A 26,001-nucleotide genomic window follows, 5' to 3' on the forward strand; every position below is an offset into this window, starting at 1 on the left:
AATTTTTTTAGGGTTTCTTCAATGTTTCACAGAGGGCAGCACTAAACAGTAGGTTGCTTTTGCCACACAGCACGCGGGATATGCAGCGAAGTCTGGCGAAGTCTTCTAAGTGGCTCGATAGCGACGATTGCGCATGTTCGTTTTGCAGCGAGTTAACACGTGCTTTGCGGCTTCGATACAGACGCACAAATGAGACAGAAGGTTGCATGTTTAGCGCTGCGTCTGGCCGCGAAGTTCGAGAGGATTCCAACTTACCGCCTTCGTGAACCACAGTGGAGTTTTCGCGCATGCAGTCACTCGAGTGTCCAAGAGTGGCACCGAGACGCGCAGTCGCGCGTTCCGTCGTTGAAGACGGACATTTTCGAGGCGATGAAGGGCTACCCGGTGAGCTTTGATCATCTTTATGATAGTGTGGTGCGGACGCTAATAAGACAGGGTTTCGAAGACAAGCACATCGTCCAGGTAGTCACCAAGGCGCCGCGGATAATCGAGTTGCATAGGTCCCTGAGCGACATTCTCTCCTTCTGGAGGACTTTGTTCAGGAGTGAGCCCGTTTTCTTGCAGACGATATCCGAGTACCCCGAACTCCTCTACTTGAGTCCAGAGGCGGTCGAAGAGAGGCAGAAGGAACTGTTCACAGTCTTTCCTAACAAGGACATTGTCAAGCTGGTGGAGACATGCCCGCAGGCGTTTATCGACGACTGGGACGAGATCATGGAGAAAGTGAACTACATAGCGCACGCCATGGTCATCAGTCCGGAGCACATCGTCAGTAGCGCCGCTCTCAGCTACAGCTTACTCCACATCAAGACGAGGCATCAGTTCCTGCTGTGCTGCGGCAAGTACCGCACGCCAAAGCCCAAGGAAGTTACGACCACTAATCCACCCCTGGACAAGATCGTCGGGCTGCCACTTCGCCTGTACCTCAACATGTGCGGAGTCACGGCTGAAGAGTACTACGTGTTTGAAAAACTTATGAAAAAAGAGCAAGAACGAGAAGCAGAAGAGGATAGCGACGACGACGACCTTGATTAGCAAATCGCCTGTTTTTTATTCCTTAGGTTTGCTGATGTATGAGGCTTTTTATACGCGCCAAGTTACCGAATTGTGGTGCCAGAAAGAGTCCCTAATTCATCGTGTATTCCACAGTGCGTGACGTGTGCTGCCTTTGACATAGCCAAGCCCGGTGTGCTGCACGCGCTGGCCATCTTGAATAAAGTACGTATACGAGAAGTTGGATGTGTGTAGCCGATATAGATTACAGGCGACACGTTGCAGTAACTTTCTCTTTCATACTTGCTTTTGTTTGAAGTATGCAATAGTCACGATGAAATCCTTCGCGAGAGGCCGGCTAAATGTCAAGTTGACCTCTACAGTACACGACAGCACGAGATGCCAAGATGGGGAAAACTTCCAGCCGTGTCTGTCCTGCAGCGAATCTAGTAAAGTACGTATACGAGAAGTTGGATGTGTGTAGCCGATATAGATTACAGGCGACACGTTGCAGTAACTTTCTCTTTCATACTTGCTTTTGTTTGAAGTATGCAATAGTCACGATGAAATCCTTCGCGAGAGGCCGGCTAAATGTCAAGTTGACCTCTACAGTACACGACAGCACGAGATGCCAAGATGGGGAAAACTTCCAGCCGTGTCTGTCCTGCAGCGAATCTAGTAAAGTGCGTATACAAGAAGTTAGATGTGTGTAGCTGATATAGATTACAGGCGACACGTTGCAGTAATTTTCTTCATACTTCCTTTTGTTTGAAGTATGCAATATTCACGATGAAATCCTTCGCGAGAGGCCGGCTAAATGTCAAGTTGACCTCTATAGTACATGACAGCACGAGATGCCAAGATGGGGAAAACTTCCAGCAGTGTTCATCCTGCAGCGAATCTAGTTAGGCGTCCGTTTCACACAAATATTGCATTTGTTTATACACGATTACTCTTCCAGTTTCCTCCGAGAACCACTTTGCTGTATTAATCATTTAGAAAATGTTCATGATATGCTATTGGCTAGAAATGGTAAATGAAATTCGATAAATGCACCACACAGCAATTGAACTCCACACCTGGCACAGCAGCACAAAAGAAGAGCACATGTGCACGGAGTGAGACAGCAATGCCAAAGGGAAAATGTCAATTTAATAATTACCGTTCAACTTGTCTTAGCACTTTTATTTACAGACAATAAAAAATTATAACACTGCTGGGCACTCCTGCACGATTTATTGTGCATTATCTTAATTAAAGAACAGGTTATTTCATTCAAATTGCTTGGGATTCTATCAACTGGGCCACAATCTGAAATGTTGGATCACCAGGATGCAAGGACGTGCGCAGTGCATTGAACCTCCACAAGCCATCTGTAATGTCTGGGAAAATGCAACTGCATGAGCCTGATTCAGCTGCATTCACAACTTGTAAAGTGGACAGTCCACACTGTCACCCATTTCCACATAGATTGTTTTCTCCTGAGAGTAGGCTTGCAAAGCTGCCAGGCCGTTTTCTCGTCCGTATCCCGACATCTTGTACCCTCCAAAGGGCACCTCTGGTGGGAACACATTGTAGTTGTTTATCCACACGATGCCTGCTTGAAGCTTCTTTGCTACTCGGTGGGCTCTCCTCAGGTCTCTGGAAAAGAAATTCAGACAGCCATGATTAATTAAGGCAGCCAAAGATATGCTATAGATAGAATTCCTTTCACCTTTAGCCTTAATGCCAGACACGTACTGTCCTGTGCAAAAGTATTGCTTAGGATTTTTCAAACTGATTGGGCATCCCTGGAAAAAATAGCTGCCGATTCTTGTTTAAGGTGTACTTGCATACCCAAAGAACGTCAAGTAGAAAGAATTATGTCATCTTTGCTAGTGATGAAAAAAAAAGTCAGAAATAGAAGGGGCGCACATTACGTGTCTTACGGGTATGTGTGGTACATTTTTTTGCACTTGGTATGTTGCACAATTTACGTTGAAATTACGTGGGTGAAAAACCAACATAATTGATTTCCAGCCTACCAAGCATGCAAATATTGTTTTCTCGAGCTCATAAGCAATTGTGAATCGATAGTTCTGTACCTCTTACTGCTCCACATCATCATTTCGTGAGCGGTAACCATGAATATGGTACATTGCAAACCTCATATTGTCCCAATAACTGCCATGTTATCTGTAACTTGCATTGCAAGCTGCATCATCCGACAGATGACCTCTGCCAAAATAGGTATTTCACATCAGGTGGCATAAGTTTGCTAGAATAGGCAACTTACTTATGACTTCATGTTTTTCATCTGTGTGCCTACAACTGCCAACCTATGACAACATAACTGAGACAAATGGTAATGACCTTCTACAGCCACTCACTTAGTCATGACGCCAGCAGCCAGTCCAAAGGGGCTGCCATTGGCTCGGCGCAGAGCTTCTTCCTCGGTCTCAAATGCCGAGACGCTGACTACTGCACCAAACACCTCCTCTTGCATGACTCTCATGCTGTCGGTGCAGTCGGCTAGCACACAGGGGCTGAGGTAGAAACCGCCAGATAGGTCTTGACTGGCAGGAGTCACCCGCTCCCCACCACACAGCACACGTGCTCCCTTTTCGCATTTTGAGGGGAGGAGGAAGAAGACAATGCAAGCAATGTGATATGACAGCAAGCGGACATACTCAAATACAGAGCCTGAGAGAATTTACAGAATGTGCAGCTGTGAAATGTGCTGCAAATTCTGTGCTAAATGGGCAAAGCAACACTATGCATGTGTTGAATAACTTGCCCACGTGTTTAGATCATCCTGTCATGAACATCTGAGCCAAACAGTGTGTGTCTACAGGTGCAAAGAGAGTACAGTATAGTCCACTGTTAAAGGAGTTGTAAGGCCGCATGCTTGCTTCATATGTTTTCACAGTGTTGTTAGTTGCTCACGTATTATACATAAAGGGCAGAAGTCCACTCCATCACATGCTTCGGTGGCACCAGCTTGGATTTTCTTTTTGTTTCAGAGTACTCAGAAAAACCAGCGTGGTGTCGAGTGACGAATCACAGTGCACGCTATGGAGGCACTGAATGGATGCGAAGAACAGGTTCGGAGAACATGGTCATGTAGACACCACGTTTGGATTTCGCCAATGGTCATTATTTGGCAAAACCTCAAGTGACACTGGCGTATGCAGCTGGGGTGCCATCTCCCGAAATCTTTGCTGGCTAGAGACGTTGCCGAGGTTTGAAATGGACTGGCAATAAATTGTATGTGCCTAGCGTTTCTTGCTAAAGCCTTGACTGATATTTTAAGCCACAGGAATGCAACCTGTCCCTGTGGGTTGTGGGCTAACAAACTTGGCAATTCCATTGGCAATTGCATTGGAGAATGGGCCAACAGTGCTACTGTCCTTTTTCTTTGTCTGTTTGACCTATATTAATCCGGACAATATCCTGTCCCTCAGTCTGGACTGAAATCAGTATTGCCGATAGATTATTGAGGCTCCGTACAATGTGCATTAAAGTGAGTCTGGCTGCAATCAGATTGGCTGATTGACCTTCAAGGCACTGTACAGTAGTCTGAGCTCTAACAGTCATTGAGACAGTCAAATAGTGAGTCACTGCTTCCTCTATTGTTCAAGTTCTAATTCATTGCTTCACCTGATACGTGTTTACATAGAAACCTTTACCTATAAACATTTCTTGACCACCTGGTCAACATCACTTCCTGTCTGTGTTTGGTCATCACTGGCGATTATCATCTGAGGAACTTCACATTCTAATGAAGAGTGGAGAAGCAAGAACAGACAAAACCTTACTGGTGCTGCATGACGACAAGCAACTAGTAGGCCTTTGGTAAGCCAGGCACAAGGCATTGGAGGGCCACCAGCCAATTCCACAAGCGTTGAAAATTATCTGGACCATGATGTCAGGCAAGCGCCACCAGCAGCAACGAGTCAGCAGAATTTTTCGAGTTTTGTTCCAGTTGGCATGGAAATTTTTCAGCGAGGTTAACCATGTTTACGCATAGAATGGCAAGCGGGATGGAGGATAATGTAAACTTTGATTTTACATGATATTACATCTGAAAAAAAGAGAGGATCAGAGACGGCAGGAACTGCAGTGCTCTGTAAAGACCGAATCTGAGATGTAGGGCATGGATAATTGTTACTGAGACACAAGGAGCTCCGCAACATCCATGCAGGCTAGATCCAGAGGCTATGGCAGTGCGAGGCCTGGAAATAGAACAGGTGCGCCTGCAGCTTGAGTGTTAACACATCGCTCTATGAAGAGTGGAGCTCAAGCAGTTCACCTTTGGTGTAGAAAAGAAGCGATCACTGCCACACCGGCACCAATAAAATATTGCAATGTACTAAAGTCTTGAAGCCATACCGGTTGCTGTGTGATGCAGACATTTCAATGTGGTTTGATGATTTGATGAGCCATGTATATCTGATTATGCCTGTGCTGACTGAGCAGGTCCGTTATCTGTTGTGTAGCCTCAGTGAAGAGGAATGTTCAGATTACAAGACTATAAAGAAGGCAGTTTTAAATGAACTCAAGCTCATGCCAACTGAATACTTTGGGATGTTTGAAAAGGCATCAAAGAGAAAGAATTAAAGTTCGGTTCAGCTCGTGTCTTGTGTTAGAACTTATTTCACCAACTGTATTCAATCTTGAAATGCAAACGCAAGAGGAGCCATGATGGAGCTTATGGTCACTGGCTGAATGAAAGCTAGCCTGGGCTCAGAGGGCCTTGAATATGCTCTTTTGCACGTTCCTTTGCGAGAGGACAAGGATTGCTGGAGATTTTTGAGCAAGCAATGAGGGGAAGGACGAGCAGCCGGCTTTGAGGCACCACTTGAGAAACTGCCTCATCCACCGAAGAACAGTTTAAAGAGTCACGTATATCGTGAACAGGGTCACTTAGCTAGGGACTGCCCTCAAGCATTAAGTAAAGATTTGCAGGAGACTTGGTTGACTGTACCTAAACAGAGGGTACACAATGTTGCCATAGTAAGTGAAGAACTACCATTGCCAAAACAAAAAAAGCGATGCTGAGCACTAGGGTAAAAGTCCTCAAGGAAAATGCTAACTCAAGCAGATCAAAGCCTGACACTATCTTGATAGTGTCAGGCGGTATAGAAATGGAAGCTGTGCTGGACACAGGTACTGAGATCACAGCCATCCATGAAAGGATATTGCCAGTTGCTTTGAGGGAGCTTTGGGAACAGCAAGACTTGAATTGACATTTGGAAACCATTACAGCCAACCTGGCTGTGCTACCCATAGGTGTAAATCACCAGAGGGCTCTGAAACAAATGCAAAAGATAGATTTAGTGCATGCAGTTACTGACGAGCTAGCAAAGGGAATAGACTACCTGCTATCGAAAGAGTACTGTGAAATACTGAAGTCATAAAAAAAAAGGGTGAGCTTGCGCAAGAAAGCAATCCTTGTGTTTTCAGTCCAGTGAGGGTTCGATTGCCGAAACAGTTGACAACATTGCGCTTGAGTGCAAGGTTAACTGCGAAGAAAAGGCAGATGAGATCCCAAAATCAAAAGAGGATAGTTTAATACAAGATGTCGCGGAGGTGGCTAGTCAGTGAAAGGAATTTTTAATGGCGATGCAGCGTCAGGCTCACCAATCGTTGATGAGCATCAAAGCAGAAAAAGTAATAATAACAGAGAGATGCTAGCTGGGGACAAACATGACTGTTCCTGTTTACCCGATAGTTAGTGTGTGCAAAACTGTGAAGCTTTAGGGGAATTTTTTTCTGTGTGAGTGTGTGTCTGAATATAAGACTATGTGCAGAATGTTTTATAACCTGCACACTTTACTTTTCTGCTGTTGCGCCATGAAATGATTTGGAAAGTGTCTTTTGCACATACATGAGCTGGCTTTCATGCACGCTGCCATAAATTTATTGAATTCTCACCTGTTAGTTGTTTTGTATAAGAAAACAGTTTTTCTTTGTTGTCAATGCCCATTTCAGTATCCCGAGCGTCTAAGTTAGGCAGCATATGTTTCTTTTCATTGACCGAACTCGACTGAAACGGAGACTGAAATAAACTGTTCTTCATTCTTGAAGAGCCTATACTGTTGTGCAATGCATTGCATGCATTGCACAACCCTGTGGGTTGTGGCCCACCAAACTTTTGACTCTCATTGGCAACTGTATATGAAGGATGGGCCAGCAGCGCTACTGCCCTTTTTATTTGCCTGTTCTAGCTGTATTAATCTGGACAATATTTTGTCCCTCAGTCTTGGCTGAAATCAGAATTGCTGACAACAAAGAGATATCGTACCGTGTGTCGCCTACTTTTGTCTCACGCCGGGTGTCCTACTTGGCGCTATGGCACATTGGATGCCAAATCATGCTGTGTCTCCTACTTTTGTCGCATGCTGGGCATACATAATTGCTGATTTTGAGTTAATTAAATGAAGCATACATATGCCTGCGATCTCAAAAAAGACAGAAAAATTATTCAATCTTTGCATGGCTGTTCTACACACGACAGTTGCACGTAGCTGAGTCAGCAGCATGTGGCATCTGAGATAGCAGTGGCGCACTGCGTGGTGTAGTCTACCGCAGCCGCCATGGGCTGCCGTGACGAGCCCTCTTGCTGCTAAGACACTAAACTTTTGGGTGGGGATTTGCCCGATTGACTTCTCCCCTGTGTAGCTTCCAGCATGCTAGTGGAGGTGAAAAGAGATCGAAAGCCCCGTATGGGTGCAATAACTCCAATTATTGTTGAAAAATTTGAAAAAGTTTTGTGGCATGAGATTCGTGAGACAACGTCCTAACAGCGAGGCCATTTTATGAGTGGTTAGAAAAGTGTTTCAGGGAACAAATGGTTAGTATTCTGCCATCAATTATAGGCAAATTTTTATGTATAAGTGAAAGTCCAATTGATTGTATCAGCACTTCTTTTTATAAAGGTAAAGAAATGTCCGAGTTACATTGGCTTTATTATTGGTTAAGTGTTCCCTTTAACTGTCGACAATACTGTACAACCTCATTCCACATACATAGTGACTTGTTTTTTACCGAGGTTGTTTGAAATTCACATCCACAACATGGCAGAATGATGGTGTTTTAAACACAGTTACTAGACCGACCCTTTTGAAAGTAATGGTCAGTGAGTATCAAATCGCAAATGCCACAGGCCACACTAGTTCATAGGAGAAAGCGAATCAAATGAGTGGGAAATCAAATGAATGCAAAAAACTTATGGTATGTATGAGTGGTTGCACTTGTACTCTGTGTGAAAGCAACACGATCTGCAGCCACTTTGATGTAAAAAGAGGGCCTTTCTCTTGGAGCTGACTGGACAGAGAGACCCAGCTAAATGAATACTTTGGTGCTTCAATTGAACATAGACCTGAATTTCAAAGCACTCCAGAGCACTTGGAAACCACTAGCAGAATATACCAGCAATGATGGCTTAAAGAAAAGGAAGCAGAGGGTAGAAGCAGTGTGACAACAGTGATGAATATACATCTTAGCACAATGGTGCGACATTCTCATTTTCATAATTCCTACTGCAGTCAATGCCATGCTGTCTTGCCCACATAGAACGAGGCTCACCATACTCCTCCACTCTGTATGCTGAGCTTTCGTATCGGCATGGCACCAAGACTGGGGAGTGCTGGGCATGGCCCCACCATTATGCAATCTCAGAAACCATAATACTGGTGCAGCATTGTCATTTTCCACCACCTGATGGCACCTTATCAGTGATAAGAGTTCTATTTTTGTGTCTGCCAGACACACTGCTTTGTCACGATGTTTCAAGAAATCTAGCGGACAGTCACAGTGTTTGTCTTCTTCAGGCACCATGTGCACAACAGAGCACACCCAGGTAGTGCATCAAAAGCAAAAGCACCGATGAAAATAATTATATTTAAAATGTGTCGTATACTTCTTAAAACACTTCTGATCGGACCTGTGCTGCAAGTTTGAATGATGTGTTAAGTGTTCAAAACGAGTTGAGAGAAAAAAGGCTGGGTGTTTGCTCTCAGTGTCAGAATGTTGTCATGTAGCGTGTTCACTCCTTTCCTTGATATTTTTTCATCAGACAAATTCTCCAGGTGGTGGGAGAGGTGCTCTAAGTATTCTAAGCATAAAATAGTTGATGTTCTCATATCTGACGTTCCTGTAGAGAGTCCATGTCCATATGGACTCTGCATTCTGAAAATTTGACATACCCACTGAACAACTGACGATTCCTAATTCAATTTGCAGTTGTGTTTCCTTTTGAATATGCGGAAAATAGGGTTAAGCGAAATTTTTAATGGATAGAATTGACACCTAAAGATTTTACAAGTGCAAAAAACCGTGCGTAGAAGCGGTGGGTATTTCAGTAAATAAATAAGGGAAGAGCAGGTAGTCTTTTGAACAACACTGTAACCTCTTTGCTAGTAGTACTACAAAATTATATTTGCTTCAACTGTTCTTGACTATATCGTCTAGTGACTCCCCACATTTATTCACTATGTTCAATAAAGACAGCAGGGTTTAAAAAAAAAAAGAGGGGACATATTATTACCATGCATATCCTGCTGTGCACTACTGCGTCAATCATCTTCAGAAGAATGTGCCAACCAACCGGGACGCAGTAGAATAGAGTCACCTGAAGATGATTATATACCAACTTTCCCAGGATTCAGTTCTTTCGCTGTGACAATCGTCACTACACGAGCAAGTGTCAATAGCTGCAGCCTTGCCCATCTCTCATTTCCCACACTCAGAAATGAGCTGTCCAGAACTGAAAATCAAAGGCAAATGGAATTGTCATTACGCGTAACTCCTAGAACCTCATCATAGATGTAAAACCCCGCATTGTGGATGTACCTCCTTTTTAGCGCCTTCGATGTAGGACTGGACCCGTGCTGCATGCTCGGCGCTGATGGTTGCACCCACAGTGGTTGCTGGGTCGGAGGGGTCACCGATTTTGAGCTTCTTGGTTGCCTTCACCAGCTGATCCAGAAACTCTTCCAGCAGTGGCTTTTCTACAAAGACCCGGGTGCAATTGCTGCACACCTGCAGTGCGAGGAGGGAGTGCAGGTGCCACAGTTGCTAACAGACTCTTTTCCAAAATGAGTCAAGAGACATGCAGGCACAAATAAAGTTGGCTCCAATTCAACGAAGAGACAATGGTGCAAGAAAATGAGCTTCTCAAGTGCTAAGAAGATTTGATTAAAATTGACAGACATATTTGGACTATCATTACAAGCCTCCTGGCCAAATTTCATTTCTCACTCAATTTTCAGAAAAAGCTGTCTCTGGTACAGGCATTCAGTCACTGTGTCTGCTTCAACAACAGTGGTTTTAGAAATGAAGAGATGGCTTCCTATGTTTATGCCTTGGTAAGCTTAAAGTAGGGCCCGGTGTGTGCAAGTGGAGAGTTATATTCTTATATTTGTTTCTTTCTGCAAAGTAAACAATGATCCAAATGATGACATTATGTTTTCTTATATTCTAATGAGCCTAAGCAATTTCACTGTTTCATTATCAAAGAAACTAAAATGAAGAAATCTGAGCCAGAAAAAGCAATGCTCTAAGCTGGTCATGGCACAGAATTTTGTGACCAGGGCATTGGCAATCCAGGCATCGGCATTACCAAGCTTCATAAGAGCAAGTGCAATGGTGAAAAGTTATGTTGTGTAACACTTATTGGTTAGAATACCACACTGTACGATATTATAAGCATATTACTACACAATTTTATTCGTTCTTCATGCTCAGACAACAGGAGTCATTCACAAGTTTTGGCTGTATACTCATCACGGCCAAGTTTTGCTGTCGTATGCAGTTTGTGGAGCTCGCAAGCGGAGCGTGACGTCACCTTTCTCTCTAACGCTTCCTTTTCAACAGAAGGCTTTGCCATTGCGACGACTTGAATGGTAAGCTGAGCCATAAAGGGAATTGCAGTTTATAGCTTCCTAAGAAAGCACAAGCATAAAGAAATACTTGGAACAGAATAACAGGAGCAAAGCCTATAAAACTGCATTTACAAAAGGTCCAAGGATCAAGCTGATCTAAGTTCGCAGGTTGTTGTAACATCATAGTCGTTAAGACAGTTGCATTAGCAAAGTAATAGCGCTGGATAATCCGAAATTGAAGAACTGCAAGCCTCATCTGAAATTAGAAGAATTATGTCGTTTCAATGTGTTCAGAGAAGACACTGAACACGTGGCCTCACACTGCCACGCCCACCTCAAAAAGCTGACGCTCAAAAATAAGCAAGCAACCAAAACTTACCTCCCCTTGTGTTAGAAAGTTGCCCAGCAACGTAGCCTTCACAGCTTCAGTGGGTGATGCATCAGCAAAGACAATTAGCGGGGACTTGCCCCCCAGCTCAAGGGTACAGCGCTTCATTGAGTCAGCACAGCGGCGCATGATGGCCTGCCCAGTAGCTATGCTACCCGTGAAACTCACTTTGGCCACATCCGGGTGCTCGCACAACAGCTCACCTGTCTTGCCCTCGCCCTGCAACAAGCAATGCGGTCATCAGTTTTTTAACCAGTGACATGATACACGTCTGCTTCAAATTTCGACCTTTTCTCCCAATTTCATGCATTGAGCAGTTGTAGTAAGGGCCAGGACATCGACAGTTATATTTAAAGGGACGCTAATGAGCAACACTAAAAGTCTGAACTGGTAGAATATTCTTTTAAAGCTTTCTTTTTAATAATTTGGTGAGAAAATGTTGATAACTAGTGGAGAAACTAAATGCCAAACTTGCCGTTCTCAAATATTGCACCGAAAACTGTGCTGGTGCACCAGTGAGATGTCACCGACTTCAAAGTGCTTCCTAAGGTTTGGGCCACTCTGACGCAGTAAATGTTCTCTAAATTTGTTAAGCAGAGTCTTTAGTTTCCCAATAATGCAGTGTTTTGCTTAAAGGGGCCCTGAACCACTTCTCGGGCTTGGTGAAATAACATGGTCCACGTGTAGCATATGCTGCTGTGAACATCACGGCCAAGTTTTGCTGTCGCATGCAGTGTGCGGAGCTCACAAGCGGAGCGTGACGTCACCTTTATGCTTTTCAACAGAAGGCTTTGTCGTCACTCTCTCTAGATGCACTATTTTGTCATCAGACGCACTATTTCGTCGTTTCCTTATATGGCTGCTATTGGCCGATAGCTAACATCAAGCTGCAGTCGGCTACATGGCGTAGATGTTGCGGCCGCCGTGGTGTGCCGCCAAGAGTCCACTGGCGAAGCAGACTGCGATTCGCTGAGGACAATTGCGTTTGCCTTATGTTTAACGTGTCGTAGGCACCAAAGGCAGGAGTTGTGGTGTCTACGTTAACATCCAAAATCAAATTTTAACTGCGTACCAAGGTGACATTTAGAAGGCGGAGCGTTGTGGGCATGCCCCACTACGTCGTAGCCTTCACAGTATATGGCATCGAAGAAGGAACGGGATCACAGCGGAGGCCGTCTTTGATTGCCAATAACTCCGCTTCTGCTGAACGCATTGAAGTACTTTTTGCGGCAAAGTATTTCTGAAATAGCCTATTTTCACTTCAAGTGCCTTTCTCCATTTAGAGAAAAGTGGTTCAGGATCCCTTTAACTGATAAGGAATTAACTAGACCTGGGCATACACTATCAAAATTAAGGATGCCATGGCAAGTTGGTGTGAGAACTTCGAGGCAGCAGCTCCATTAATCTTTTGCTGTGCCACCCTATAAATGACAGACTTCACTTTGCTTCCTCAAGCAATCCAAATTGAGAGGAGGCATGCTCCCTTCAAATGCAAGTTCCTCAGCGATTAACATTCACTTCAGTGCCAGTTTGAAAGTTCAACTGTCGTTGATTTCGATGGCTGTTCAGGGTGACCGTGCAAAGCGGGTATAAGTCATGTCATGGAACTGGAAGACTGCCTGAAAGGCTTCGCAAGCATGATCACTCTAGCAAGACTTAGTGTTCTGGCTTTAGTGACAATTTAAAATTTATTTCACAGTTTCACGCACGCAGCTTGATTCCTACACTTGCATGTGCTGTAACTAATCTTGGTGAGCGTTGCATTTTCTTTATTGCAAATGCATAATTTACTGATACAGTTTAACTAAATATTAATCTTTAGTGTCCTTGTAACATGGTAAAGCGCATCGAACAGGTCAGAAAAAAAGAATTTGGAAAGGCAGTTGACCAAAGGAACTGCTGGGTGTCTAACTACCCTGCATATGCCATGCCAATAGCACCAATACAAGGGCTGCCATGTGATATCATTTAGAACTGCATTCTCATGGCAACTGAAACAAAAACTACATTTCTTTTGCAATTTCATACAGAAAGTGTGTTTTCCACACTAGCGCCCGGTGGCATACCTGGACAAGATTGACGACACTGTCAGGCAAACCGACGTCGCGGCAGATCTCGGACAGCAAGATGGCTGACAGGGGTGTCAGGGGCGATGGCTTGAAGACAAAGGTATTGCCGCAGACGAGTGCAGGTGCCATTTTCCAAGACATCACCTGGAATGGGTAGTTCCACGCACCAATGGCTGCCACCACACCAAGTGGCTCACGACGCACCATGGCAAAGCTTCCTCCGGGCAGATCGAACTGCTGACCTGGGCGACAAAGTGAAGGGCTGCATAGGTCACATTGTTTGAGCACATGGAGTTGCTACTGAACAGCTCAAGCATTTATTTTGCTTGAAGACAAATAAGGGCATTTTATGATTGGCCATTGCCACAGTGATTGTCACGTTATCACACCAATTGCTATCACGAATAGCAGATGCCCAAGGGCCAGCTGATGAGGGAATGGTCTTATGCAAGAGAAGCTTACAGAATAGACTGATACAAAGAAGAAATAACTTACAAGTTAGTCAAATGACATCAAAATTTCAGAAATGAAATTACGAGTTTTCTGAAGCTGCAACGCATGAGTCTTTTGTAGCCGCAGTGCCAAGTAAGTAATAAATATCATACAATCACAACTTTTTTTTTTTACATCTGAGTTATGTTAATCATGCTTTGTGCTTCTTAAGAAAGGCTGTCTTTAAACAGTAGTATCGTAGCTTTCTTTCAAAGAAAACCTTTTCTAAAGCATAAGAACATTATCTTCCCTTTTGCAATTTGTTTGTGAAGCCTACTGTATTAAGGTGCTGCTTGCTTAACCCATGCAAAAAAGTGTATAAAAATGAAACCAGTGATGTCTGCTCTTCCATGTGCCTTTCACAGAACCAAACAATGCCAATTGACACTCAGATCAACGATCCAATGCAGGCATAGGTTTCATGGTTGCTTAATTATTCAATTTCCCCTAAGACATTTATTTGAATAGTGTAAAAGAAAAGATATTGACAACTTAAAATTGAACCTGATGCCAGTTCAGTATCTTGCTTTGAGCTAAATAGTAATTCATGCCAAATGATAAAGAGTGGTGCAAGATAACAATGACACACGAATTGATGGGACTTTTGCCAACTGGGTGTGCATCTCATCAGCAGACCAATTTCATCCCATTCAAATCTGCTCTGCCAGCATCACCATGACTGTAGCCCACACTGCTTTCCCAGTGTAAATAGGAAAATGTTGAGGGAAATTTTATTGTGGATTTTTCCAGTGAATTATTAGGTGACATAAAACCCTAACACAGCTACAATTGCAGTCTTTTTGTTTTTACGACCCTGCCTCCTGCATACAGACAAAAAAAAGTACCATAGACTTCTTAGCATAGTTGCCTTTCAGAACACTAAGGACTGCGACCACTGGCATACTTTGCAGCAATGGTGGCACACTTCAACTAATGGCGAGATCTGTCCACTCATTATTTTGCCCCACCCTTTATCATTCAAATGCCAATCGTACCAGCCTCTAAGATATGCGTACAAGTGCATGTCCAAAAGTGGGCTAAGCATCCAAGAGCAACATGTTGAATGCTTTGAGATGAGAAACTTAATATTAGTATCTATTATGACTGAACTCCTCATTCTCTACTGTTGGCAGCTGCAGCAGCGTAAGAATATAGGTACCTTTTATTGATGCTGCGATGCCACCATAGTACTCGAGCACGTCGGCACAGCCGTCAATGTCAACAAGAGCTTCCCATATGGGCTTCCCTGTGTCAATCATTTCAATCTCAGCAATTTCCTGATGCCTTTCCTGTTGAAAAAGGGCAGTGTAGGCATTAGACGTAGGCACTGGTCCTAACAATGTTTTATGTCCTTACAGTAGCAGTGCTGGTTCTTGCATCACTTACTGTCAGCCTTTGCAACTAGCATTGCTTTTAAGAATTCATCACAAAATTCATGTGACTTTATGTACGTACATAAATGCAACGCAAACAGCGCCGAAGAGAGCATATGATATAATGCTGGGCATAGATGGAATAACCAATGAATACATTTTGCCTTTTAATCTGGTGTCACAAGAATAAGTGAAGTCAAGGAATGTTCAACGTACTCTGACTTTTTGTGCGATGGCCGTGAGAAATTTTCCACGCTCCCCATGGGAGAGCGCTGACCACCGTTCAAATGCCTTCTTGGCTGCAGAAACTGCTTTGTCCACATCTTTCGGTCCGGAGGACGATACGTGACACAGTACTTTGCCTGCAATACCACAAAGAGGGAGTCGTACCAAGCAAACTGGCACAGCAATTGTTTCTTTAGCGAGTGGATCTAAGCTAAAGTAGACATCCGAATTAATTATATTTCGAGAGCTCTCTACACTTTTCAAATATTTTGTGTGCGAGCTTCCTTACCTAAGCTTTCAATAAGCAATGCATGCAGAGTACCTCAAATGAAGTTAGGGTATTGCATTCCGCCATACTTATTGAGAGCTAGGTCCTAACGAGTTATGACCGTGTTCGTTACCACGGTATACATTAGCACAGTAAGCAACCGTACCACTTAAACACATTCATTTAGCCAGACAAATTAACAAAGCCGACGCATCATTCACAAGTTAAAAGCCAACGAAAATAACTGCCAGGGCGCCCACGCTTCCCGAGCAACTGGTTTCTGACCTGTCGCTGGTTGCAGTACCTTGATTTCCCCGACGGGATCCGCGGCGGCAACTTTCTTGCCAGCGATAAAGTTATGTGGTTCAACGTAGAGTGAGCGCTTGCTACAGCGCATGGTTTTCGCGAACATTTCACGTGTTTTACACGAGCTGGGGCGGCCGAAGCACGACCGAGGGCATGACCGGTGCGATCGCCGCGATACAGATTAAATGGAAACCATGGCAACCATATATCACACGCAAGACCAATGGCAAGACGCGCGATACACGCAAGTGTCACTGCTTCTGTTAGCAGCAATTAAGCCCACAGAACACCGATAATGTTAAGCCCTGTTCAAATAAGGGGCCACGGAAGACGTAAGTAAACTGGAAATCAGCACCAACAAACCGCTCAGACCAAACCAGGCGGGCTACTGCGTTTTTCAGTGCATCGACACCATCGCAATCCAACCATCCAACATGCGATCCAACATAATCAAGTACCGTAGCCGTCACAAGTAAAAATTGAATTATGAAAAACAATAAAAATATTTTCATTTTTGCATTAAAATACTAATATTAAAGTTATATTATATGGTACAATTGTACTTATATATATATATGCGTTCGTTCATGTAATTTTAATACAAGCTTGTCACGCACAGTTGACCGGCAAACATTTACAATGGGTTCGTGACTAGACTAGACGAAAGCCAAATACGCCTAGTGAATAAAAAAGGACGGTTGAAGGGGTTTGCAGGCACAGATCGACCACTCAGTTCGCTCAAAGAAGCGTGAACAAATTCACCTGCTTTACATTTGTCCGTTTGCTGTGTTAACAGAAGTGTTATGAACCCTACGGTAAGTCGTAATTGCTTGAGACGCCGCGGTAACAGAGCCGCATTCCCGTTCTTCGGTTGCGGGCTGTCAGTCAATGGAACCAGCTATATTGTTGTTGTTTGCTTTTCAGGCCTGCAGGGATCAATTGAACCGACTCGTTAGTATCGAGAAGTACTTTCCTAATAGTTAACGGCGTTATTAAAGTAATACGCGGCTTAGCGTCGTGACGCGTGATTTTCGCAGCTCACCCTACTCATATACGTACGTTCGATGTTTTTGTGTTTCGATGCTCTCTCGCAGGTCCTGATGAACGTGTCGCAGCATTCTGTCATGCAGTCCGTGGACAAGGAGAAGATATTCCAGTGGATAATTGAACTCTCCAATCCGGAGACGCGCGAAAATGCGCTTCTGGAACTGAGGTTAGTGATGCTGCCTGATTTTGGGGGCTCGTTGTTTACAAGTGCATTCGAGCAACGCAACTCACTTTCATGAAAAAGTATTGATGCGCGCGCTTATGAAAACTGCAGGGATAGAAGCGGGCTGTATAATTATGCAATCGCAGTGCCTTTTATCGCTCGCGTTTTGTACTCTGGCCCGCAAGAGCTCATGCGCGGTGAATCCTGCGCCGCATCGGTTGAATGTACTTGTTCTAAGCGCTCTTAAAGCTGACAAGATTTCGTGTGTTTTCGTCTCGTACATCACGGATGCCGCATAAATGTGCACACGACATGCGAAAGTAACTCGCTCGCAATATTACTGACCCTACTTATTACATTTTACTAGCGGGGTTAACAGGCACTGATATTTGTTTGCTTCGTTTTCGAAGTTTATTTGAGTGTAAGAACATTAGGTGCACAATGATTTATGCGACAAAGCATCTGATATTGTTAGATTTATTGTATCTTCTAGGTACGAAGCGTTTTGGGCCGTCATGTAGCATGCTCATAGCAGTATTCCTGCTCCATATGTTTCGTGCAAAGTGCTCAGTCTCGCGAAAAAGCGAAATTTCTTTTATGTAATTTCAGGGCACACTGCACACTTTTAGATGCGTATCTGTGGATCAGTTTTGTAGCTTCATCGTAGAGCTAGAAACTTCATCCTTTTTCTGGTTTACATCCATTGAAAGCCTGTGTGTGCTTATATGCAAAACAGTATGTATTGACTACCCTTTCAGGATGTCGTGGTAATGACAGTGAAGAGCAGTAATGCCAACCCTTGCTTGCAGGAATGTTGCGTTCTGTTGCTGGATTGTAAATGTAAAGGGATGTATTGCGGAGAATGGTTGTGGAATTTAGTTTTCTTGGTCATTTAAAGGCTTCTGAAAGCTGCTAGGATGAGAATATAGCCACAGAGTCCACTATTGATGCTGAAAAGGCAGGCACTTATTGACTAAATTCATTATCTAGCTTTCCAATTTCATCCGAACTGTCTTTATGATTGACAGCTGTTTTTATGTGGTAGAAAATATCATATTCGCTTTCAGTCGTACTGAATGAATTGTTTTCACCAATTTATCCAAGCACATTCCAAACAAAAATGAAAATTTTGAGGAATTGCGAGATAATAGATGCTTGACGCAGAAATAATTAACCCATTACATCAGATACCACGGCATATCTGAAAGATGTTAATATTCTTAAAACTTGCTTTATGTATGCAATCTAGAACTGAAAAACTACTGTATTTTTTTTTAAAACCTAAAGCACAAGCTTGTTCTCTCACTTGCGCAAGTAGAGTACGATCTCGCTCTGTTGCAGGCTGCATCACATGGATGTTGCTTGAACAAGCTAACCAATGAGTCATTGTGTGTGTGTGTGTGTTATTAAATTCGTCGGACGATCTCGCCGCTGCCACCATTTGTTAGAGTTGTCGGATGATCTACGAGCTGTAGGCTGATCTCACCGCTGCCATTCAGATGTAAGATTTGTCAGTCGTAGCTGTAGGAAGGAGCTTGACTCTTGGTCGGGACTTAGGAGAGCAGGATTTATTTACATTATTTACATCTTAGGCAAGACATACTTCGACAGTCTAGCGTGACTCCCATATGGAGCCCGCAAGACTAACATACAGCAAACAGCTTACGAGTACATTTCGAGCATGACAACGAGCACACACTAGCAGTCAATAATTGCTGCTTATATCCTCTCCGCTCGACGTCATAGTTCGACATCATTCGACACGTGCTCACATACACGTGTTGCACAGGTTTCAGTGCTACACATACACACAGGTTTAAAGGTGTAAAGGTCCGGAGCCGACGTCAGAGGGGCTTCGTAGAACTCTGCTCCGTCCCGGGTGGCACGCCGGGTAGCATATTCCTGAGCTGACCCTGCGCCACGTGGCTGCCGGTTATTCGCAGTTCTCTGAAGTGCGCCCCATCCAGTTAGATTGGAACACGTACAGTGGGCTGAAATAGCTGGCACGTTGTCACCGCGTACGGCCATTCCTAACAGTGTGTATATATATATAAACGCACTTGACTATGAAAGTTGAGTGCATTTAAGGGGCTTTGACACGGTCCTCTACTATGCTCAGTTTGTTATTGTAACTAAGAGTGAAGGAGCCAATATGTGCGGGAAAAAAAAAATCTGGGCTCTCGGTTACAATTTACCTCAAATTTTGAAAGTGCTCTCTGGTTTCCTACCACCGACAGTGACTGCCGTTTCGGCATGTCTTGTGTCGCCGCTCTGTTGACTGCTCTGAAAACAGTACAAAACCACATCGGATGGCTTGCTCCATACCCAATGGCGGGAGTTGTGGTTGATTTGTGCCCTCGGATTTGTCACATGTTCAATAAAAAGTAGCACAAACCACAGAACACTTGTGGAAACTGTCTCGGGCTGCCCGCCAGGGCACAAATGCAAAAGAACAAAACACATGGGGGGCAATGACATATTTCCAGTTCTTCCAATTGTTTGCGATGCACAAAAGCATGACCACCTTTCAGATTCGCGTATGTTACTCTGAGGGGGGCCATAGCTGAAAGTGCAACTCATTTCATCACCAGTTGGCGTTGCCAGTCCTCAACCATGATGTAAAAATAATTGGACACAAATTTTCTGCTACATTGAATGCACTCCAATGTTGCCAGCTTGATGTGGGACAGTTTAACATACAATGCATAATTCAAGCTAAAAAATTTGTTGTCAGGGCCCCACTAAAAAACAGCAGCCTATGTTGTAATGGAATGGGCTCTACCATTGAAGTGTGGTGCGGCAAGGCTTTCAGTAAACAAGACAAAAGCATCAGCTGAAAGCCTGTTTTATTGATATGTGGCTTGTCCCATGTACATACTGGCTGCCATGTGTGCTCCATTCCAACCTCAGGATCTAGGATCTAACTTAAAGCAACCATTTCAGTAGAGGGCACACAAAACTATGATTCCATGCCTGAACTTGCTAATTCTATCTGGTCTTGGGTTTCACTCCAGTTTGTTGGTTATAGCATTGCATATTGCCCTGAGGACACGAACATGTTTTAGTGGCGATTTATTCCGATTTACAAAACAGAATGTGCATCTGTGGCAGCTGACTTGGGTAATGTTTCCGCAACTGGCGGCTTGTAATGTGTGACTAATTTGAGTGCTGCCTTTGACATGATGAATAGGAAAAGAACATTTTATTGCTCTTAGCATTTGTGAATAATTTGTCCAATGGCGTTCTACATAATGCAGGCACTTGGAAAATGAGTGCTTCAGGGAATACAGCACCACCCAAATTGCCCAGTTCACTATAAAATCGCCATGATTCACAAGCAACTAGTGTAGTGGGCCTTCACCTTAGCATCTCACTTTTGTCTCGAGAGATTGAATGATAAAACATATTCTGATGTGTTGGTATGTAACTGATGTTATAACAAAACACATTTTTAATCGTGGAATATTACTGACTTAAAAGCAGGAAAGAGCAAGAAATTAGTGTGTAATTAACCCCTTTTATCGATTTGCTTTTATTAGTTTGAAATAATCAAAAATGAAAGTCGAATTTTTTTGCTGAAAGCTTTGCTCTTCAGCTGCAATTGGACTATAGGTGGCTAAGCCACTTCATTGCATTTTCTACTTTGTGGTACCTTTAGGCTTCAGCTGCACTATGTCTATGTTAAAATTATGTTTTCTGGTCATGGTTACATTACATAAAAAAAAAGCTGTGTGCATGCAACAACACTTACGCATGTGTTGTGTACAACTTTGTATGTTGATCTTAATGTCTTCTGCTCTGTTCATATGACCTGCTTAACGTCTTCTGTTATGATGGGCAGGGGCAGTGTTCTGCTATAAACAGGGACGAAATGGTGCTGATGATGCCAAATGACGCTACTGTGCACAGACTTCTAAAGGGGTCCGGAACGACCCCTGGGGCTCGGTGAAATAAGTCCACGGATAGCACATGCTACTGCGAAAATCTCGGCCAAATTTTGCAGTTGTGCATGGCACGTGCAGCTCGCAAGTGGAGCAGGGAGTCCAGTTTTTCCCAAACAATCTTTTCAACTAAGGCCTCCTCCTTGCCTGTTTTGAAGCTGTTGGCATCTTACATATGTCGTTTATATGCAGGATTCTCATAGACGGCTGCTGTTGACTGATAGCTGACCTCAATCAAAAAGAGTGTTTGGGTCAGTGCAGTTCTTACCGGTACTGTGTATGCTTATTTACGCAGTTTACTAAACAGGCTAAGTGAAAATCTGGGTTTCGAATTTCAATAAGAATTGCTTCCGGAAGAAGCCGACTATCGTTTGCTCAGGCTCGGCCGCCCGCATAGGGATTCAACATTGGCCACACTGCTTATCGGTGCTGTAGTCATTGGGTCTAGCCAATTTCAGTTAGTCTTGAGCACTCAGCTAGCCGTGCACCACGCAAGACTTAAGGTTGGACCACACGTATACGTATACTAGCTAGTCCATGCTCATTCCCGGCCTCCTGGCTGGACACCTGGGTAAACTTCGCTTCATACTGAGCTGATGGTGCTTCAAAATGCAGAGTTTGGATGTGGCTACTATCATTCGGTCAAGCTGGTGCAGGTCAAAGGTGGTCAGACTGGTCAGCATGGCCCGACTGGAGCACATGAGCATGAGTGCACGCTCTAGTCCTGTCGTGCACATGAAAACATTGCGCTCATGTAGCTGCATCTGTCTGGGTAGGGAAGATTCTGCAGCCATCACAGGACATTGTGACGTGCCCACTCACTGAGGACTACCACATGCTCCAAGTAGTCTTCATGGGTCACGTAGGCACAAAAACCTGTAGTAGTAGTGTCTACATGAAGATCCAAAATAAAATATGAACTGCATTATGGGCATGCCCCGCTGTGTCGTAGCCTTCGCATTGCAAGGCATTGAAGAAGGAGCAGGAGCACCCGAAGGGGATCACTCTCTTTGATAGCTATTAACTCTACTTCTACTGAATGCAAGGAAGTACTTTGTGCTGCAATGTATTTCTGAAATAGTATAACTTCAAATGCATCTTTTGACTTCCATAAAAAGCGTTTCAGTGACCCTTTAAATGGCACAACTGTTGTTGCATTTTCTGTGCACTGTTTTCTTAACAGTGCTATTGCTTACTTAAGTTGACCCATTCATCCTCGTACTGTTCTCCAACATTTTACTTAATAACAGCCTATTGCAGGACTCTTGTGGCAAGTTATGACTCTTCCGTATTACATGCTGAATTTCCTATGCTCAACAACCACACAGGTTAACAGGCAATTTAATGTACTCGCAGTAAGAAGCGCGAGGTTGTTCCCGACCTGGCTCCGATGCTGTGGAACTCATTTGGCACCATTGCAGCTCTTCTGCAGGAAATCATCAACATATACCCTGCCATTAACCCTCCAACACTCACTGTGAGTAGCCGTTCCTTGATTCTTTCATTGCGGAGGGAAGAAATGGGGAGTAATGTGGAATAAGCTGGCTCTCCCCAGGTTATGCTTTTCTTTTTTGTGCCCATGGTTTAAGCAAGATGCTTGCTTGTCCGTCATTGTCAAACGTGTACACAGTCGTTTCCAGTGATCTCAGTGCAGAAGTTGTTTTTGCATTTTACATAGGCGTCCAGCAGTGATCTCCCAGGTTCCAGATTGGCAACAAACTTTGTTGGGGAGCATAAAAGCCTGAGGCATGTTTGATGGTTGTCGTAGCCACTTTATCAAATTACAGTGTTAACAAATCCTGGTAAGCATGTAACAAACCGCAATGGTATTCTTGCCAAGTATAAATCGCTATTCTCTCTTTTCTTCATCCATATGTTTAGTCCATATTTTTAATTTTATCTGCTCTTTATTTATTGGTCAGCTTGTGCAAGTGACATTGGAGAGAGCAGTGCACACATAACAGTGTAAATATGTATTGTTTATTAGATAAATAGTTTGCACAATTGTCACTGTTGTTTTTACACCTTAATTTGTAAATAATGTGGCCAGTTGTTAGCCTTCTCAAATTGATGTGTATGGCCACCAAGGTGATGGTGCTCACATTTGTCTAGTTGCAGAAAATTCTTGGGTGTGGAAAGTGCGTGAACACCACTGTTTTTCATTGGTTAGGGCATCGGCTGAGAATTTGAACCTGATTAATTGGAAACCTTTAAGTGAATAATAATAGAATGTGTGGCTTTACATATGTGAGCTACACAAATAAACAAGACTGGGTAATTTATGCACGTAAACTTCGTAGAAAAGAGATAAACCTTCTACGGCCAAACCTTAACACGTACCCACCTAAGTATTTCTGGTTTACATAAAGTCGTAATGAATCCCCTACCCTGCCGCCATTGAACTTATGTATTGGCTGACCTCTTAAGCCATAGTCGCTTACCGGATGCCAAATGGTTAGTGCATAGTATTCACTTAATTTGTAGATGTGTACAAGCCCGGAACCCACGAAATGTTGCGTATATAGACCTTGGAGAGTGAAATTGTAGTTTATGGACATTTCGTGGACTGCTGGTCACCGATGGCGACATTAAAACATGATGGCCATGATGTATCTCATGCTCCCGTTGCTTCTGGCAATTTCACGTCGCCAACAATGGCAGCCTTAGGACATTGCGTTGACCGTTCTAAGGGCATTCGCAGAGAAGTGGGGCCTGATAGACAAACTGGCTTGCGACCTTGCTTAGTTTGAGGATGCCGTCATTGCTGCAAGGCCGCCACAGTGGCAAGGAAAAATCGCACGTTTTGTTGTTGCAATCCAGCTTAATGCATACCTGATCCACATTCCCCAGCCACTAAGTATCAACGAGGTTTTAATATATTTGAATGGACAATCACCTGCCAGTAACACATTGCCGAAGTGTACATGTGAAGCTCACTCGGACTTATAACTGCAGGGGCAAGGAAGCCTCAAAATCTCTAGTAGTGGAGGGTTCCTTTTGCTTATTAAGTCAGACCAGCTGCATTGTGTGTTCCTTGGCTACGCTGGGGAAGTTGTGCTCGCATGGCCTCGGATTCCCCCCCCTTTATGGGCTGGAAGTGCACTGCACATAGGCAACCTCTGTCCTTGATAATGACCCATATGCAGTGCCTTCAAACATGGTTAAAAAAAAAAAAATCTACAAGCGTAAAGGTGCTTGTCTAATTTCGCTCATGTGAGCACAACTACTTACTTTTGGTAAATAATTTGTGGCAATTTGCATTATTTGATTGATTGGGAGGTTGATCAATCAATTGCACAGACCTAGTTTTTCAGTTTTAATGTTTTTTGTTGTTGTTGGTTCAATCTGCGTAATGGGAATTTTCATTCTAAGACTTATTCCCACTGGCGCTCTCTCATGCTTTCGTGCAGGCACACCAATCCAATAGGGTTTGCAATGCACTGGCACTGTTGCAATGTGTGGCTTCACACCCAGATACTCGCACCTACTTCCTTGCAGGTAAGGAATGTGCAGGCTGGTGTTTGGGGGTGGGCTTCTTGTAATTTAGGTACTGATCAAATGCTGACAGCCCCTGCTGCAGATGACAGTAGTATGTTAGAATTAGCTGACATTACTCAGTCTGACAAAATGAAGTTCTTGATGCAAAATTTTGTTTCACCAGTTTGGTGTTTTGCTGGTCCAGGAAAGAGCTACCTAATACGAAACAAAACTTAATAATATTGAACAGGACCATTTTTAACTTTTGTATGTTGACCATAATTATGAAGCTTTGCCTTTCTCCTGAGGTAAAGAAATGATGGAAAAAATATTTTGCAAATGAGTTAACTACGAAACGCATCTTATTTGGTCAGTTTGCTTACTCGCTGTCAGAGGAAAACGGCAGGTGCAACTCGTTTGAACTGTCAGATTTCTCGTCCAAGGACAGCTGCTTGTTACTTTTCATGTACCTCAGCACATTATCATGGGGGATGGTAAATGCATTTGTGATGCAACACTTCTAAAATTCACAATGCTGTTACCGGGCAGTGATCGATAAGCATTGAGCACCGAAATTGCAGGCACTGTGATCACTGTAGCCGGCTCTGCTTACTGCCAACCATTCATTCGTTCTGATCACACACCTAGTCCTTAATGTGATTTGTCTCCTGTCAATAGCAGCTTTGGGTTTCTTGCACCGTTTAGCGGACTGCAGTGGTTCACAAGGCCTGTCTCTCATGGTGCCCATTTGTCATAATGGGTAGTCATTCCACTGCAGTCTGATTACGAAGCACTAAAAGTGCACCTGCTTATACAAGTGCAGTGCCTCCACTGAAGAGAAAAACTTCCCGCTTATTAAGAAGTGAAGCACTTATATGTGCTAATGCAATCTTCTTGTGATCGATCCAATTTGTCGTCACCGAGAGAACTTGTGCACGATGCTCGCAAAGAAGTATGGTTTACTTCAGTTAATTTGGCCCTGACAGGAGTGAGGAAAGTGGTCGAACTGTCTGGCGGGTCGAAAAAAGAGATAGACAAGAACATTGACATATACCGCTTACTTATTTGACAGTACACTTGTGAGAATTCAAACATGTCTGCAAATCGACTGCACACCCACTTTTCCATGGGTTCAAAGTAGAAAAGCAACACGCAAATTAGATTAGAGCTCCTAAACCAAGTATAAGAAGAACATGCACCCAATTTTTTAACATGAAGAACTTGGGATGCCTCCAATGGGGGCAATAGAAAAGAGACAAAACCAGTGAACTTTACCTTCACAGAATGGAAAACTTTTATTTATTTAGGGTTCATCATCATCACTCTTGGATTAGCACTTTATCAATCTCTGTTAAAAACATCTCATTCTCTGTACGATCCATGGTGCATTTGA

General features: G+C 43.6%; 3 protein-coding genes across 6 annotated transcripts in view; 2 read left to right on the forward strand and 1 right to left on the reverse strand.

Moving 5' to 3' along the window:
• Nucleotides 1–48: 48 nt before the first annotated feature.
• On the forward strand, nt 49–4,269 carry LOC135917003 (transcription termination factor 4, mitochondrial). Of its 2 annotated transcripts, XR_010569137.2 has the most exons (2): nt 49–1,218; nt 3,996–4,269. XR_010569137.2 is itself a non-coding variant. In XM_065450457.2 (1 exon), exon 1 carries the CDS (start codon nt 190–192, stop codon nt 1,033–1,035), a length of 846 nt encoding a protein of 281 aa, XP_065306529.1. In that variant the 5' UTR covers nt 49–189; the 3' UTR covers nt 1,036–1,236. The 2 variants fall into 2 exon arrangements, 1 of the variants encoding a protein (XP_065306529.1); XM_065450457.2 differs by lacking the exon at nt 3,996–4,269 and having other exon boundaries at nt 49–1,236.
• LOC135917001 (4-trimethylaminobutyraldehyde dehydrogenase A-like) lies at nt 2,124–17,172 on the reverse strand. 2 transcript variants are annotated; one of them, XM_065450453.2, is made up of 8 exons: nt 17,040–17,172; nt 15,398–15,543; nt 14,968–15,097; nt 13,314–13,558; nt 11,239–11,466; nt 9,829–10,017; nt 3,363–3,592; nt 2,124–2,634 (listed from the first exon to the last, which is right to left on the reverse strand). In XM_065450453.2, the coding sequence occupies exons 1-8, from the start codon at nt 17,104–17,106 to the stop codon at nt 2,415–2,417; spliced, it is 1,455 nt and encodes a 484-aa protein (XP_065306525.1). In that variant the 5' UTR covers nt 17,107–17,172; the 3' UTR covers nt 2,124–2,414. The 2 variants fall into 2 exon arrangements, with proteins under 2 accessions (XP_065306525.1, XP_065306524.1); XM_065450452.2 differs by lacking the exon at nt 17,040–17,172 and adding an exon at nt 15,960–16,389.
• Nucleotides 16,616–26,001, forward strand: part of Rcd-1 (Required for cell differentiation 1) — a 31,411-nt gene continuing 22,025 nt past the window's right edge. The window contains exons 1-5 of one of the 2 annotated variants that reach the window (XM_065450454.1): nt 16,617–16,795; nt 16,905–16,931; nt 17,075–17,193; nt 22,488–22,608; nt 24,542–24,629. In XM_065450454.1, coding sequence (XP_065306526.1) covers nt 16,784–16,795; nt 16,905–16,931; nt 17,075–17,193; nt 22,488–22,608; nt 24,542–24,629 — 367 coding nt within the window. In that variant the 5' untranslated portion in view covers nt 16,617–16,783. Of the gene's footprint in view, nt 16,796–16,904; nt 16,932–17,074; nt 17,194–22,487; nt 22,609–24,541; nt 24,630–26,001 lie in introns of both variants that reach the window. The other variant, XM_065450456.1, reaches the window with a different exon arrangement.

Source organism: Dermacentor albipictus, chromosome 1, assembly GCF_038994185.2.
Source record: "Dermacentor albipictus isolate Rhodes 1998 colony chromosome 1, USDA_Dalb.pri_finalv2, whole genome shotgun sequence".
Classification (NCBI taxonomy): domain Eukaryota; kingdom Metazoa; phylum Arthropoda; class Arachnida; order Ixodida; family Ixodidae; genus Dermacentor; species Dermacentor albipictus.